This window comes from Euphorbia lathyris, chromosome 4 (assembly GCF_963576675.1).
Source record: "Euphorbia lathyris chromosome 4, ddEupLath1.1, whole genome shotgun sequence".
NCBI lineage: Eukaryota > Viridiplantae > Streptophyta > Magnoliopsida > Malpighiales > Euphorbiaceae > Euphorbia > Euphorbia lathyris.
In genome coordinates, this window is record NC_088913.1 from 5153070 (window position 1) to 5171094 (window position 18025).

Consider the following 18025-nt stretch of genomic DNA (forward strand, 5'->3'; position numbering starts at 1 on the left):
AGAGGAACATGAATGATGTCGAAATGCAGGAGGTGGGGGAGATGAAGAAATAGTGCACAAAACAGTATGAGACTGAAAGGGTGGTGGCCAGACAAGGGCCCCACCCCGAATTATGAAACTCCTCAGTTGGAATGTTCAGGGAATGGGCAATCCCTGGACGTTCCGAACCCTCAAGCAGATATTGAGGGAACAAAGCCTAGACGTTCTTTTCCTGATGGAGACTCGGATAAGGAAAAGTAACGCAAGCTATCTGAGTCAAATTCTGAACACTTACAACTGGTTTGTTGTTGATGCAGTGGGTAGAATTGGAGGATTAATATTGGGCTGGCGAAAAGAGGTGGACTTAAGTATAAACAACTACTATTCACACTGTGTCTATTTTACTGTGAGCCACGACACTACGGCTAAGTGGAGAGGGGCAGGTATCTACGGGTGGCCTGAATAGCAAAGGAAGTTTCTGACATGGGAGCTGATCAATTATCTGAGTAGCATGGACCAACACCCTTTCTTGTGTTTCGGGGACTTTAACGAGATCATGTGGTCATCAGAAAAGCAGAGCGGGAGGAGGAAAGAGGAAAAGGATATGGAACCTTTTCGGACGTGTTTACAGGAGTGCAATCTGCTGGACTTAGGGTCAGAAGGGCTGGGGTTCACATGGTATAATAGAAGAGACGGGCTGGCGGCAATATGGGAATGTCTTGACAGATTCTGTGCAACTCCGGACTGGTCCCAGATATTCCCAATTTCCGAGGTAAAGTATCTCCCACGGATTTCCTCTGACCATAACCCGCTACTATTAACCTTTTCAGATATGGCAGCAGAACCAAAAAACAGACAACGCATGTTCCGGTTTGAGGCATTTTGGACTAAACATATCGAATGTCAGGATGTGATCAAGTCGGCTTGGACCAGCCATGCTGCAGGAACACCCGTGCCCCTCAGGATCAAGGGAATGGCGGAAAGGTTACAAATGTGGAATAAGGTTACGTTTGGCAACCTCCAGGGCCGAATCAGGGATCTAAATAGGAAACTCAAACGATTACAGGATAGAGCTGACCCAGCAGCAAAGGACGAAGAGGCGGTGTTAGGCCGACAGATCAACGAGACCCTCCTAGCGGAGGAGATGATGTGGAAGCAAAGAGCCCGGATAGAGTGGCTACATCAGGGAGATAATAATACAGCATATTTCCACGCGCGTTGTAATGCACGGAAAAAGAATAATTCGTTGCGGCGTCTTAAAGATTCAGCGGGAACTTGGTATGCGGGTACGGACGGAATAAAATAGGTGGTGCTTGGTTATTTCTCTGAACTTTTCAAGAGCACTGGGGGAGTTGGCGGTAGAGAGTTCACTGATGCGGTGGCTTCCTCACTGTCAGCCGAACAAGTAACGCAGATAGCCGGGGAATTCCGTAGAGAAGAGGTTTATGTGGCCCTTAAACAAATCAACCCAACAAAGGCCCCGGGGCCGGACGGTATGACTTCTATGTTTTACCAAAAATATTGGGATGTGCTTGGGTCTGACATTACTTGTTATGTGCTTAATATTCTGAATTCCAGCATTATGCTTGAAAATCTGAACCATACTTTTATTGCCCTGATCCCCAAAATTAAGAATCATGTTGAGATGAAGGACCTCAGACCAATTTCTTTGTGTAACGTGCTGTATAAATTGATCTCGAAGGTTCTTGCAAATAGGATGAAAATAGTCCTACCTGTGTTAATCCACGATACTCAGTCGGCCTTTGTTCCGGGGAGGCTTATAACTGATAACGCCATCATTGCTTTTGAAATCTTTCACAGTATGAAAACACGTATGAAGGGTTTCAAAGGCAATTTTGCGCTTAAACCCGATATGAGTAAAGCATACGATAGAATCGAATGGGATTTCCTGCGATTAGCTATGGAAAAGATGAATTTCCCAGCTCAGTATTATGATGTGTGTGTCGTCTGTGTCCATGTCATTCCTGATAAATGGACAGTCGCAGGGGTTTCTCTCTCCACAGAGGGGGTTAAGACAGGGAGACCCGATTTCCCCGTACCTTTTTCCTTATTTGTGCAGAAGTCTTATCCGCTAATATCAGAAAAGAGGTGGAATCTGGCTCCCTCCATGGTATTAAAGCAAGCAGAATAGTCCCTTGTATCTCTCATCTTTTTTTCACCGATGACTCAATCATTTTTTGCCGTGCAAATGAGTCCGAAATTGCAAAAGTGAAAATAATCCTTCAGAAATACGAAGAAGCGTCGGGTCAGATGGTAAATTATGCTAAATCTGAGGTATTTTTTAGTGCAGGGGTCCCTAGAGAGAAGAGAACACGGTTATGCAATCTCCTAGGAGTAGGGGAAACATGTGCCTTTCCAAAATACCTTGGGTTACCTACTCTAATTGGAAGATCAAAGAAAGAGATTTTCTCCAATATAAGGGATCGGATAATAAAAATAGTACAAGGTTGGCAAGAGAAATTTCTCTCAACCAAAGGGAGGGAAGTGCTCATTAAAGCTGTTGTGCAGGCCATACCCCAATATATCATGTCCTGTTTCCTATTACCGGAAACGCTATGTACTGAAATCCAACAACTGATTAGTAAATTCTGGTGGGGCAGGAAGGATGGAAAACGGGCTATGCATTGGTTGAGATGGGAAGCAATCTGCCAAACAAAGGAACGAGGGGGGCTTGGGTTCAGATGGATTCAGTCCTTCAACCTTGCACTGATAGCAAAGCAGTACTGGAGGTTAATGACACGGCCCGACTCACTCTGTTCACGAGTTCTCCAAGCCAAATATCTGGCTGATTCTGACATATTGGACGAGATTAACCGACCTAACTCAAGCTATTTTTGGCTCGGGATTGTTAAGGCCAAAAAAGTAGTGAAGGAGGGCCTGATGTGGAGGGTCGGTAACGGGGCGTCGATCAATATCTGGAAGGATTACTGGCTGCCAACGGTAAACGCCAAACGACCTTTAGTTAGCAGAGTAAGTCCAAGCCCGAATCGGGTAGGGGAACTCATTAATCCGGAAACGCATCAATGGGATGAAGGGATGCTGAATAGATGTTTCATGCCAAATGATGCTGCGGAAATTTGAAAGATCAGATTAAGCTTCCGACAGCCGCCGGACGAACGATATTAGGGTCCCACGAGGAATGGCGTCTTTACAGTTAAGAGTGCCTATCATATAGTTGAGGAACAGCGAAAAAAAGCTGTGGACATCCCAGAACACTCAGTACGAGATTCTACACTACAGCATAATATCTGGAGAATGAAGTTACCACTGAAAATTCAGCATTTCTTATGAAGACTATCCCGAAATATCTTACCGTGCTTTGAGAACTTAGCAAAACACGGGATTGAGATCTCGCAAACATGCCCGTTGTGTCTTTCCATTAATAAATCTATATGCCATGTTTTTATGAAGTGCAGGTGGTCTCGTCGCTTCTGGAAATCAACTGGGCTGCTGAAACGAGTTGACAAATTAAGCGCACCGGATATCCAGACTTGGATGAGCTATTGCAACGAGGCCCTACCGAAGGCGGATCTACAGCTGTGGGCGGTACTATGCTGGAAATTGTGGTACAGGAGGAATAAATTGGTTCATGAGGCAATGGTAATACCGGACGAGGAGCTGCAACGCCAAGCAAGGGAGCTGGTGACAGAATACAGCCCAGCTACGGCCACATTATCCGCCCCGAATACTACGTTTATACCAGTTCATGACCTTACAAAAATCTGGTCATTCTGCCCAACCGGCGTGGTTAAAATTAATAGCGATGCCAAATATGGGGGCCAAGGCCAGGTGTGTAGGGTAGGACTGGTGGCTTGAAACTCCGAGGGGTTGGTCATGGCGTCTGCCGGCATCCCAATCCAATGCTGCAGCACAGTGGAGGAAGCGGAACTACAAGCTATCCTAGAAGGTATTTACCTCGCTAGAGACTGTGGTTTCAGTAACATTATCATCGAATCGGATGCAAAAGTGGTGGTTGACACGCTGGCTACGGGAACTTTACCACAATCATATATTTCTTTCTTATATCAGGACGTTATGGCTTGGTGTTCAATTTTTGGTTCGATTTCATTCTCGTTTGTTCATAGGGAGGGAAACCGAGTGGTGCATAAGCTTGCCGAATGGGCAACGCCACTCTCTTATCCTCTGTTTTTTATCAAGGATGTTCCGGACCCTATTTGGCCCCTGATATTCTCAGATGTAAACCTTTTGGTTTGATTAATATATTCTTTCATTCATCCAAAAAAAAAGAGTACAATAATAGTATGAAAACGGCAAGAAATAAAAACTTACGTAAGTATAGGCTATGTCTAATACATGATCCACTGGGGCAATAAATAAACTACAAAGAGTAAAAAAAACAATTAAAGGTACCGCTAACACAAACAACAAATGGAATATATATTGCTCGTCATTCTAAATTCGTAGAGAAGCAACTATAGTCATAAATTCTTCATTTAAACCATTCGGAATTTTCGGATTTGAATCATTTCTTTTGCAATCTTATAGATCTAGTGTTCTACGGATAAAATCTACTACTTCTGCTCTTGCTAAACCAAAAAAGGTTACAAATGAAAAGATGGTGAACAACCGATACATATCAAATAGATTAAGAGATCCAACAAAATATATGAAATCCAACAAGAAACCCCATTTTCGGAAGAAAAGGAGGATTCGGATAAAATCGACGAAACGGAAGAGATCCAAGTGGATGGAAAGGAAAAAAACAAAGGATTTAATCTTGTCCAAACGGCGGGTGAGGAAGAAAGAAGATAAGCCTCCTTCTCCCTCTTCAATTAGACAGTAACAAACCGAATCTATACTCAAAACCAGTGAATAAGATAGAAGAGAATCTGGGTGGTTATGGAATTTGAGAAAAAAAAAACTCAAAGACGAAAACCGAATAGAGAAAGTTTTTTATTTAAATTAAATTATAAAATTATATAGAGGAAAAATAAAACTTCATATATAAAATATAAATTTAATATGATAAATCTTCGGTTCTTTCAATCCAGTTCGGTCCAATCCAATCCAATTCGGTTATCGGTGCAGTTTTGGATAATTTCGGTCCAGTCCACCTAGTTCTTTGACATAGAGTCAACATTCCAGTTCGGTTAGATTCTTTGGAAAAAATTCAATAATTCGGCCCAATTATGGATCTTTTTATTCGGATATTCGGTTCAATTCCATTTTCTCTAGGATCCGCGCCAAGTCCTATAAACAACCCGTCAAAATACATATAACTGCTTTATTTTATAGACACATTTATTTTGGAAGATCTAATGTAATAGTCATAACTATCAAATCAGTGAGTTCAAATTTGTTGTTGTGTATGGATAAAATGGAAGTTGCTTCACAACATTAGAGATAAAATTGCATCATTTTATTGTTAAGGGTAAAACTTTCCAGTTTCCTGAAAATGTTCGGAAAAAAATTGGATCTTATCCCTTTCTTTATTAAATACGAATTTAAGGATCGGGACTGCTCCTCAATCAGGCTCTAAACCTACGTTACGATGGCTCATTGTATAGATTCCGAAATTAAAATTAGAGATGAAATAAGTATAATGAAGAGATACATTGTGTATAAAAATTAGACAATGTGATAGTTTGCTTTATTTATGTTTTTATAATTGATGAATGACTACCCTTCCAAAAAGCCATTTACAAAGAAATTTAGTTTTTAAAAATTGTCTATAACTATTTCAATTCTGTCAAATTAAGTGAATCGTTATTTTTCATTTATTTTAAGGACTAGATTTATAGATTAGCAATTAACGTAATATTTTTTATGGTTTAAGATTTATGAATTGAGAGTATAGAATTTATATATTAGTGTATAAAAATATATTTTATTTGTGATATATAGAAAATAGTTGTGATCTAACTATAATTTTTTTGGCTTTTTTTACATAAAAATCATAATTAATTATAAAATGATAATTATATCATTATATCAAAATTTATTCTCAATATGTCACTATTTCGTATATATTACAAATAAATTATGCTTTCAAACGCAAATTGTTTTTCTAACCCCAATTTATAAACTCTAAACCCTAGAAAATATTTGTTAAACCACTAATTTATAAACTCTGGTCATTGAAATATATTAAAAATAATGATTTACTTAGTTTGATATAATTTAAATTAATATCTGTTATAACTATAGATAATTTTTTAAAATGAATTTTTATATAAATTTCTTTAATTTTTATAACTAATTATGATTTTCGTGTAAAAAGTACATTTCCCTTTGCGCCCTTAAGTAAGATGGTTAGAGCATGGGAAATTTCACAAAAATTCAGCTTATCTACAATTATATCAACTAATGATTTGAATTATATCTGGAAACAAGGTAAATCTTGGGGGAAATATATCAACTAATGTCGTAGGTATACTGTTATTTTCTTGTTTAATTAAACAATGAAGATTGCACATGTATTTATACAAGAGGGGTTCGGCTAACCCTAGCTGACTCCTACGTGGGATAGGATTAAGACTCCCTATACAAGTCTAGGTCAGGTTTAAGACTCCATATACAAGTCTAAGTCTTAACAGTTTACTTTCTATATAATTCTATTCTATTCCCCCCCCCCCCCCCAAGTTGTACAGGTTGGGCACGAACTGTAAGGTTGTCTTTAAGAAACTGAAAACGCCCCCTCGCTAATGATTTGGTAAAAACATCGGCAGTTTGATCTGTAGTCGAAATATATCGAACCACCAGTAACTTAGAACGGACATGATCTCTAACAAAATAAAAATCGATTTCCAAATGGTTAGTAGAATTGTGAAACACGGGATTCGCTGACAGATAGACTACACTTAAATTATTACACCATAAAATCGGTGGTTGACTGATAGGATAATAAATTTCTTTCATCATCTGTAGCCAACTAAGCTCAGAAGTTGTTGTGGCAATCGATCTATACTCTGCTTCCGTAGATGACCGAGAAACCGTTTGCTGCTTCTTGGAAGTCCATGATAACAATTTGAGCCCAAATACGGCATAGCCATTTGTAGATTTTCGATCATCTTTGTCACCTCCCCAATCTGCATCCGAGAAATAATGCAAATGCCCTACAGGTCCTTTATAAAATGGTAAGCCATGGCTGTTGAAACACAATTTCCACATTAATTTTGATTATGATAAAAATATTAAATTAAATTAATATCTCTATAATTGGGCCTTAAGGCTTAAATCCAAGCCCATTGTCAAGAAGGCTTGTGAATCAAAGCATTAAGCCCAGCTTATAGAAGCATCCAGAAGTCTTCCAGCTATCTCAAACACAAGTGGATTCCGGAAGAGAAGAATCAAGCCACGTTGGACAAGATCAACAACACTGGACAAAGACAGAGTTGACTTGTGCACAACTGACATTGCCCATACCAGATAAGGAAAGTTTCAGAACCACAGACGGCTTGTCTCCTAGTCAACCTGGAAACTTTGCCTGATTTGGTTAGACCAAGAAGACTGACTCCGACCAACTCTAGAGCACAGCGCAACAGAAAAAACCAATGGTAAAAGATAGAAGATTATTGGCTGTTGGCACTGGCCTCTGAAGAGTGAAAACGACAGCTGAACGTTTCCCTCTCAATGGTTATTTTGAATTTCGAAATGATCCTTGCCTCAAGTGTCAACTATAAAAGTTCTCTCATTTGCAACATTGGAACTAGATCTTCAACGCACAAAAAGCTCTAAATGATTATTCCTTGAAGTTCTAAAGCAAAGCAAAGAAAGAACTGCTACACAAACTTTCATATTCCTTTGTGTAATCTTTTCTTTAAGTCCATTCAAAGTGTTCTTAGTTTAGAACAAAATTATCAATTCTTTAGAATAGTTCGGAAGCTCTGTTTATTCGGTATTTAGCAAACAGAGTTAGATAGTTCAGAGTGTAGGATTATAGGGGAAGGTACTCTATAATTGGTCAACAACTATTGTAAGGGTTTGTGCTCTACCAGAAAAAGCTCAGTAGTGGATTAAAGCTCGGAAGACAAATTTCGGGGACTGGATGTAGGCAAGAGGCCGAACCAGGATAAATCTGATGAGTATCATTTTCTAACTCTTACTCCTTATATTTTCTTGCTTTTAATTCGGAACCATTAAACAAACCAGAGTAATATCTTAAACGTGCAAAGCTCGAAAGTCCTCTAAGTGTTGTCTTCCGAACCAAGGACAGAAGCAATCTTAGTTGGTAGTTAACTAACATTGCCTCTGAACCTCAAACCTTTGCACTCTGAGTTGTGTTGTGTGTTGTGATAAACGTCTTACGCGTGAAAAAGTTTTAAATCTGTAATAGTTCCATTAACCCTCATCCCTCTGGAACTAATTCTCACATAACTAAGGGACCAACACTATGCCATTTTCCTTTTCACATGACACAAGATACATGACAAACATTTGTTTTCATGTCGTCTGATTATTTTTCGTGACAGTATATTAAAATTATGTCATCTAAAAGCTTAATTAAAAACGCGTTCAATTCACATGTGGCCTTCCGATGACACAATTATGTCATCCAAAGAAAACGCGCATTTTCATTAAAATTTACTTGCTCATCAGATGACACTTGTAATAAATGACTGTCATTGTATGCGGAAAACAAAAAAAAACGGCAAATGAAATTTCAATTACACAGCCAACTAAAACATATACCAAATTTAAGCGCTCAATCGTTTGAATGAAATTTCACAGCTCATATATAAACCTCTCCCTCTCATCCCAAACACCATTTTAGGTTTCACCATCTTCATCCCTCTTATCCCTCTTTATCTCTATGGTTGCTTTCTACATGCAATCACTGGTAAGCCATATTTTTTCGTTCCTGTATGTATTAGAGTTTCATTGTTCCTTAATCTATCTTTTCCTCATCCGATTTACTCTTGTGTATGTGGATTTCAGCAGCTGGAATAAGGATCTATTTATTTTCAGACCTTTTGTTGAAAAGTTTAGATCTCTCGCTTAGATACACTGATTTTATTGTATTCATTGGTAGATTCACTAATGAAAAGCTTGGGTCTTTATCTTTTTTTAACCTAGGGCAATATAGTGCGTGATGCTGAAAATGTTATGAACTCATCTGATTCTTTTGTATTTTAACATAATATTTATAGGGATAGTAAGAATGCTTAAGCACATGGGAAGGCTAATTGAAGAGATTGTCAATCAGCTCTTGCCTTTAGCATATGGGAAGATTTCTTTCACTTATTTAGTGTATATATATATATATATATTGTTATGTTGATTTGAACTGATTGGTTGCATATATGATGTTGTTGTGGGTGATGCTGAGATAGGTTTACTATATATCTTCCAATGTATGAAGTATGTTTATGTTTGATGTTCTGTTTAGGAAGCTAGAACCGATTGAGTATGTGCATGAATGTTCATTTTGCTTGGCCACACTCTTATACCTACGAGTTATACTACTAGAACTGATTGAGTATGTGTAGTGTATAAAGCATGTTTATGTTTGATGTTCTGTTTAGAAAGCTAGAACTCATTAAGTATATGCATGAATGTTCATTGAGCATGTAGCTGATTAGGCATAGTCTAAAGCTATGAATGTTTATTGTGATATGGGAAGATTTCTTTCACTTATTGAGTATATATATTGTTATGCTTGTTTAAACTGATTGGTTACATGTATGATGTTGTTGTGGGTGATGCTGAGATAGGGTTACGATATATCTTCCACTTGACTTTTTATCTGATTGAAACCATTTATAATGGTAATGGGTTTTCAATGCTATCAGCATAAGTTATGGACTTGTAGTTACAGCATCGCAAACTTCATCACTATGCTCACTTTTCAACGAGTACAATCTAAGTGGCAAGTATATCGTAAAGCGTTATGTATGTGCATTGTTATGTTCTATTTAGGAAGCTAGAACTGATTGAGTAGTGTATGTGTATGAAGCATGTTTATGTTTGATGTTATGTTTAGGAAGCTAGAACTGATTAAGTATGTGTATGAATGTTCATTAGGCGTGTAGTTGATTATGCATAGCCTAAAGCTATGAATGTTCACTGTGATTGGCCATACTCTTATCAAATAGTTTGTAAGATATTATAATCTAAAATATGAGTTTAAAATTTTAATTAAATTGGTTATTTTAACATCTCATAAAATGATTGAAGATTCAAATCTTGACAATCTCATTAATTGATGAAATTTCAACATATGATAAAACGAGCACATGGTAAAAGATATTTTTATTAGGGAGGATCTCACAAATTATAATAAAACATTGTTATTAGACTTTAAATAGTTAATTATACACATGTTCTCCACTAATGTCATAAAAATTAATTTTTTAACATTAAAACATCCAATTTTGCGTTTTATTTCTCTTATATTTTTTTAATTTAGATTCTGACAATAACAGCTACTGACAATGAAACATGGACGATATAAAAGCCAGATTTTTGTATGTGAATTAAAAATTAATAAAAAAAATGTCTAGCTTTGGTCTTATTATGTTCCGTTAATGTGAGAAATCGAAAGGGGGCTGGTGAATAGAATTGATTAGGTTGGGTTTGGTAACATCTATCTTTTATTATTTTTTCAACCATATATAAAACTTATGTTACGCGTGGTCTACATATCTTTTCATTGAATATTGCCAAAATTTGGATAAAATGACAATAAGAAAATCTTCGATATTAAAAAATTGAAATATGTGACATTAATATTTCATTTTTTATATTTGGACAATCATTTGTAATTTAACCGATTTTAAATATCAGCTTAAACTTTTTTTTAATCAAAAATATCAGCTTAAACTTTTAATTTCTTAATACTATGATTTTTCAACAGTTAGGTCATCTGAAAACTAAACCGAACTAAGATAATCGAAAACCAAATAATACATAAAATGAAAATCGGATCTTACCGAATAACATTAAAAAAATGAATCTAATGATATCAACAAACTGAAATTCATAAATTCGGTCAGTTATTTCGGTCTGGTTCGATTTTGAATACCTCTACTTAACACGTTTTATATCTACTATTTAAAATAAAACATCAATAACCAAAATAAGTACTTAAATTATAACTTTACTAAATGCAATTACAAAATTTTATTAGAATAACATAATATAATTAATAATTATAAGAACACAAAATTAATTAATCAAACTTAATGAAATCAACCATAGTTTTAATGAGGGGAGCAATGTTTGGATGAGGGGAGCAATGTTTGGACTCCTAGGATTAAAGAGATAAAAGCAATGTTCATCACCTTTTGTCTCATATAATTCCAATTTCTCATCTCATCCATTTTTCCTCATTATTTCACAATAAACCTCATCTCTAACTGAATTGAAATAGCGAAAAATCAAATAACACAAAATAAAAACCAAAACTAGTCATATAACATTAACAAACTATAAATGATAGAAATAGCGAAAAATCAAATAACACAAAATAAAAACCAAAACTAGTCATATAACATTAACAAACTATAAATGAACTAAACCGAATAATATTAACAAGCTGAAATCTATCGACTCGGTCGGTTATTTTAATTTGATTCAATTACACAATTTATATCTACTATTAAAAATAAAACAACGAAACTGTTGGGGGCTAATTTAATTTTTGTATTTTTAGCATAGGTTATAATTTTACTTTATAGTTTTTTTTTAAATTCATTTTGCAACAAAATAAAAATGTAATAAAAAACAGAAATAAAAAGAAAAAAAAAATAAAAATCAGGGGCAAATTTGCACCATTTTTCAGCAACCCATCTAGCAACTTCGACGATGAAAACGGATCCCGAAACAGCAAGATATCAAGCAGTTATATTTTTTTCAGAAAGTTCGGGATGTTAGCTTTCCGGAATGTCAAAAACGGAGCTAAAACGAAGCCGGTAGAATTTTTCAAAGGGAAGTGGTGCTGAAAAACGGGTTTGAACATTTCCAACACATCCAGGACATATTCAACGCATTATCTCCATTCTTCCAACTCCCCACTCACCCACTTTCTTTCTTCAACTAATGAGAAGGTAGTGGGATCATGTTTGAGAAAAATAAGTGCCACTAACTTGGAAATTGTTACCCAAAATCCTATAAATAGAGCCTAATCCTTTCATTCCAAACCCCATTCAAAAATCAATCAACTCTACTCAAAAATCAATCAAACTCAATCAAACACAGACAACTCAAATTTTTCTCTCAAATTCTCTGCCAAAATCGGCTTTTTTTATCAATCCTTAGATTCGTAGAAATCGTTCTCTAGCATCTATTTAGTCTAAACAAGGTCTCAATTCCCAGAATTAGTTCTTTAATCTTCAGTTCCTCAAAAAAGCTTTCAATTCTCAGAAATTTCAAATCCGAAATTCTCTTAGTTTAATCAATCAATTCTCAAATCGTTTTTTGCAATCTCTTAGTTAAGTCAGTAAAATCATTACCCAATCCTCGGTTCAAGCTTTCTTAGTCTAAACCAAATTTCGCCATTGTTAAGTTCTTCAAAGCTTCAAGCATTTTCCGTGAAACCAAGATCACCGAAACCTCATTTTCGAGTCATTCTTAGTTTACACACATATTCCAAATCATATTTGGGAACTTTTTATTGATCTCAATCGATTAAAAAGACCCAGAAACAAGCTTTTGAGTTTTTCATCATTGAAAAATTCATCAAACAACCTTTCTGGTGAGCCGTTTTCCAAATTTTATTTAGAGTTTGTTAGCTTATCGTTTTAGCCCAAATTAATTTTAATCTCTTTATTGACATCAATTCTAGAACTCTCAATTTTTATTTCGTAAAAAACGACATCCTATAGCCTTCTAAATCGCCCCTAAAGTACCCTCCACGAAACAGAATCAAGCTTTTGGTTTTTTTTCAACCATCAAACAATTATTCTGTCGCCCAATTTTCAATAATTTATTCCGACTCATTTACTCGATCTTTTTCTGAAATTCCAGCTCTAAACCCTTCCTTCGCACACTAACTTTAAATACTACCCTTCGTTTCGCTATAATCAGACCTCTACAGCTCCCGAAATTGAACCCGAAAGTCCCACAAAAGCATCAATTTAGTCCCATTTTGCTGTTGACTTGGTGGTAAATTTCTGCTCAAGTCCTTGAACTCTCCGAATTACTTCAAATTCGCCCAGCACTACCCGGACAACACAACAGCCCCCGAGCCGATTTTCTGGAGGTCCAATCCTCAATTTCACGCATCCCAACGACATCAAAGTGATCGGTTAATTTTATTTCATCCCGTACATATTTGTTTTTGTGACTTATTTACATTTCTAGCTTTAAAGTTATTATTTCTTTTTAAGTTGTAATTTTCATGCTTTATTATTATTTGTAATACAAAAAATATTGAAAAATATTTACAAAATCAATAAAAATATAAAAGAAAATTAAAAAATTTATATCTTTGTGTTGTTTTATTGCTTTTATCTTTAGTACTTATCTTAAGAATTGTTTTTCCGACCGACCTGTCAAGTAACGTCGGGGCCCAAGACCGTTGTTTTTATTTTCAGTCATTGTAACGGTCGTCAATCGCTTTTCGTTTAGAATTCAAGTAATTTAGGCACATTTTATTTATTAACTTCATTTAATTACCATTTTACCCTTTGAGAACTAGCTTCTCTGGCACGCCCGCATTATCTTTATATTTTTAATCCCCGCAAACGCGTATCAAGATTGAAAATTGGGATATTTCGAAAATATCTCCAACAGAAACTTAAATTATAACTTTACTAAATGCAGTTGTTAAATTACAAAAATTTATTAGAATAACATAATATAATTAATAATTATAAGAACACAAAATTAATCAAACTTAATGAAATCAACCATAGTTTTAATGAGGGGAGCAAGATTTGAACTCCAAGGATTAAAGAGATAAAAGCAATGTTCTTCACCTTTTGTCTCATATAATTCCAATTTCTCATCTCATCCATTTTCCTCATTATTTCACAATAAGCCTTATCTCTACTTTTCAACTGAATCGAAATAGCCGAAAACCAAATAACACAAAATAAAAACCAAAACTAGTCAAATAACATTAACAAAATAAATTGAACTGAATAATATTAACAGACCGAAATCTATTGACTCGGTCAGTTATTTCAATCTGATTCGGTTTCTGAATACCTCTGTGTAACACACTTTATATCTGCTATTTAAAATAAAACAAAATGCACTTGTTAAATTACAAAATTTTATTAGAATAACATAATATAATTGATAATTATAAGAACACAAAATTAATTAATCAAACTTAATGAAATCAACCATAGTTTTAATGAGGGGAGCAAGGTTTGGACTCTTAGGATTAAAGAGATAAAAGCAATGTTCTTTCTCCTTTTGTCTCATATAATTCCAACTTCTCATCTCATCCATTTTTCCTCGTTATTTCACAATCAGCCTCATCTCTACTTTTCAACTGAATCGAAATAGCCGAAACCCAAATAACACAAAATAAAAACCAAAACTAGTCGAATAGCATTAACAAACTGAAAATGAACTGAACCGAATAATATTAACAGACCAAAATCTATCGACTCGATCGGTTATTTTAATCTGATTCAATTACACAATTTATATCTACTATTAAAAATAAAACAACGAAACTTAAATTATAACTTTACCAAATGCAATTGTTAAATTACAAAATTTTATTAGAATAACATAATATAATTAATAATTATAAGAACACAAAATTAATCAATCAATTAAACTTAATGAAATCAACCATAGTTTTAATGAGGGGAGCAATGTTTGGACTCCTAGGATTAAAGAGATAAAAGCAATGTTCCTCACCTTTTGTCTCATATAATTCCAATTTGTCATGCCATCTATTTTTCCTCATTATTTCACAATAAGCCTCGTCTTTACTTTTCAACTGAATCGAAATAGTCGAAGACCAAATAACAAAAAATAGAAACCAAAACTAGTGGAATAACATTAACAAACTGAAAATGAACTAAACCGAATAATATTAACAGACCGAAATTTATCGAGTCGATCGGTTATTTCAATCTGACTCGGTTTTTGAATACCTCTGTGTAACACACTTTATATCTGCTATTTAAAATAAAACAACGAAACTTATTAAATTATAACTTTACTAAATGCAATTGTTAAATTACAAAATTTTATTAGAATAACATAATTTTATTAGAATAACATAATATAATTAATAATTATAAGAACACAAAATTAATTAGTTAAACTTAATGAAATCAACCATAGTTTTAATGAGGGGAGCAAGGTTTGGACTCTTAGGATTAAAGAGATAAAAGAAATGTTCCTCACCTTTTGTCTCATATAATTCCAATTTTTCCTCATTATTTCACAATAAGCTTTATCTCTACTTTTCAGCTGAATCGAAATAGCCGAAACCTAAATAACACAATATAAAAACCAAAAGTAGTCGAATAACATTAGCAAATTGAAAATAAACTAAACCGAATAATATCAACAGGCCGAAATCTATCGACTCGATCAGTTATTTTAATCTGATTCAATTACACAATTTATATCTACTATTTAAAATAAAACAACGAAACTTAAATTATAACTGTACTAAATGCAATTACAAAATTTTATTAGAATAACATAATATAATTAATAATTATAAGAACACAAAATTAATCAATCAAACTTAATGAAATCAACCATAGTTTTAATGAGGGGAGCAAGGTTTGGACTCCTAGGATTAAAGAGATAAAAGCAATGTTCTTCACCTTTTGTCTCATATAATTCCAATTTCTCATCCCATCCATTTTTCCTCATTATTTCACAATAAAACACACCTCTACTTTTCAAAAAATCTTTTTCAGCCAAACACACCATAATTTTCTCACACTTCAATTTCTTCAATTCCGGGTCGACCCCCGGGTTAAGTTTCGGTTCATCATTATTACCCGGGCTTGACGGATACATATAGATATAAATCGGATCCGGGTCATTAGATCCGAAAAACGGGTGGATTATAAGGAGTTTACTTATATTAACTCCGGTCAAACTCTTGGCTCCGGCTTGAACGCCGACATAATGAGCCAAATTAGCTCCGGCGCTCTCACCGGCTAAAATAACCCGATTAAGATCCGCATGCTGATTTAACCACGGTTCGGGTCCGCCACCGCCGGAATGACCGGCGATCCATTGAAGAGCAGCGTAGCAATCATCGTAAGCAATTGGGAGTAGATTCTCCGGCGCGAGACGATATTCGACGGAGATAGCGACGACATTGGCTTGAGAGGATAAAGCGGAGAGGAAAGTTTTGAAAGAGGCGCTTAGAGCTGAGCCGATGCAGAATCCGCCGCCGTGGTAGTGGATGACGAGGGGGAGTTTTTTGGAAGGGTCGTCGATTTTGGGGAGGAAAATGCGGGCTTTGACACCGGAGGATGAAACGACGACGTCTTTGGTTTGGATTCCGGTTTCTTCATCGATGCCGGGAGGGACGAAATCGGAGTTTAGATACCTCTCGATTCGGCCGTCTTTGAGGACTTTGAAAAAGCCGGGGAAATCGTGAGTTATTTCGGAAGCCATTGATGAGTTTGAGTGAAGTTTGAGGTTTGTGGGATGTGAATTTATGGAGAATTTGTGTGGTGGAGAAGAAGAAGAAGAAGATGAGACAAAAATGGTGGTTATGGTGATTTGAAGCTTTCTTTAAGGCAAAATTGAAGGTACATTCACATAATAATAATATAACTTTATTTGAAAAAATAAAATATCTTGCCATGTTTCAATTCATAGACAATAATTGATTTTTTAATTTTTTTACTTTGAAAATAAATAAAAGAATACAAAAATACATCTAAAATTGGAGTTTTTATATTAAGCATCCGGTCTTCCATGTCACTCGGATGATTCACAATTCACATTTAGATACGTGTATTGTGACCCCACATAATAATTAAAATAGTGTGACCTCTTATAATATGTGTGAGTCCATGTTACACGTGTCAAAATATGTATGGAAGGTTCTCCGAGTGATATGGAGAACCGGGTGCTTCTAATAATTTGCCCTAAAATTGACAGTTATAAGCAATTTTATTCCTAATATGGTACAATTTTACCCCTAATGTTGGTAGCCAAGAACAATTTTACTTGTAACTTTGATAAGTCGGATCAATTTTAGATATCATTATAAAGTACAGATGTTTTGCTACTTATTTTGCACCAGTTACATATCGATTAGTTCTAAAAAAAAGTTTTCATTTTTTTTTTTTTTGTGATTTACTAACAAAGTTGGAAATTAATATTTTTAAATTTGATGAAATATTTAAATTTTTATATTCAACTCGTACAAAATAATGTATAACTTTTTACCTTTTAATTATAATTTTTTTACTGTCTATTCATATGTTTGCGATATATTACTAATAAGTAATAAAGTGATGTATATGTAAAGCATAGATAGTAAATTTGTGACTGAGAATAAATTTTGATGAATTATTTTTCAAATTGAATCAATTTGCCAACGTTGGGGATAAAATTATTATTGGCTGCCAACATTATGGGTAAAGTTGCACAATTTTAGACGTTAGAGGTAAAATTGCCAATAGCTGTCAACATTAGATAATTTTGCACCTTATCCCCTAGATGAAAAATTACTAATGAGTAATACCCCTAATGTTTTCATTGAAGATTCTCGGTCTTCTGTGTGAGAATCTATTTGTAAGGATGCTTCTAGAATTTGATTTATGGTAATTAAATTTTGATCAAAAAAAATACTCCTAATGTTTATAGTCATGAGCAATTTTACCACTAAAGTCTAAAATGATGACCCATAACATTGACAGTCAAGAGAAATTTTACTCATAACATTAATAAGGTGAGTTAATTTAAGAAATAATTTATCAAACTGTGTTCTCAGTCATGAATCTTGTCATCTACATTTCATATGTGCGTCATTTTATCACTAATTGATTAGTAACAAATTATAAATATATGATTAGGCGTGAAAAAAATAAATATATTGTATTTTGTACAAGTTGGACAAAAAAATCAAGGTAAAGGCTATGCTTAATCAAATATAGCGCCGAATTTAAGACTA

The 18025-nt window shown here is 34.7% G+C and overlaps 1 protein-coding gene across 1 annotated transcript; it reads right to left on the bottom strand.

Moving 5' to 3' along the window:
- Nucleotides 1-15547: 15547 nt before the first annotated feature.
- Nucleotides 15548-16650, bottom strand: LOC136225750 (2-hydroxyisoflavanone dehydratase-like). The gene has a single exon (XM_066013856.1). It carries the CDS (start codon nucleotides 16513-16515, stop codon nucleotides 15616-15618), a length of 900 nt encoding a protein of 299 aa, XP_065869928.1. The 5' UTR covers nucleotides 16516-16650; the 3' UTR covers nucleotides 15548-15615.
- Between the last annotated feature and the right edge of the window lie 1375 nt (nucleotides 16651-18025).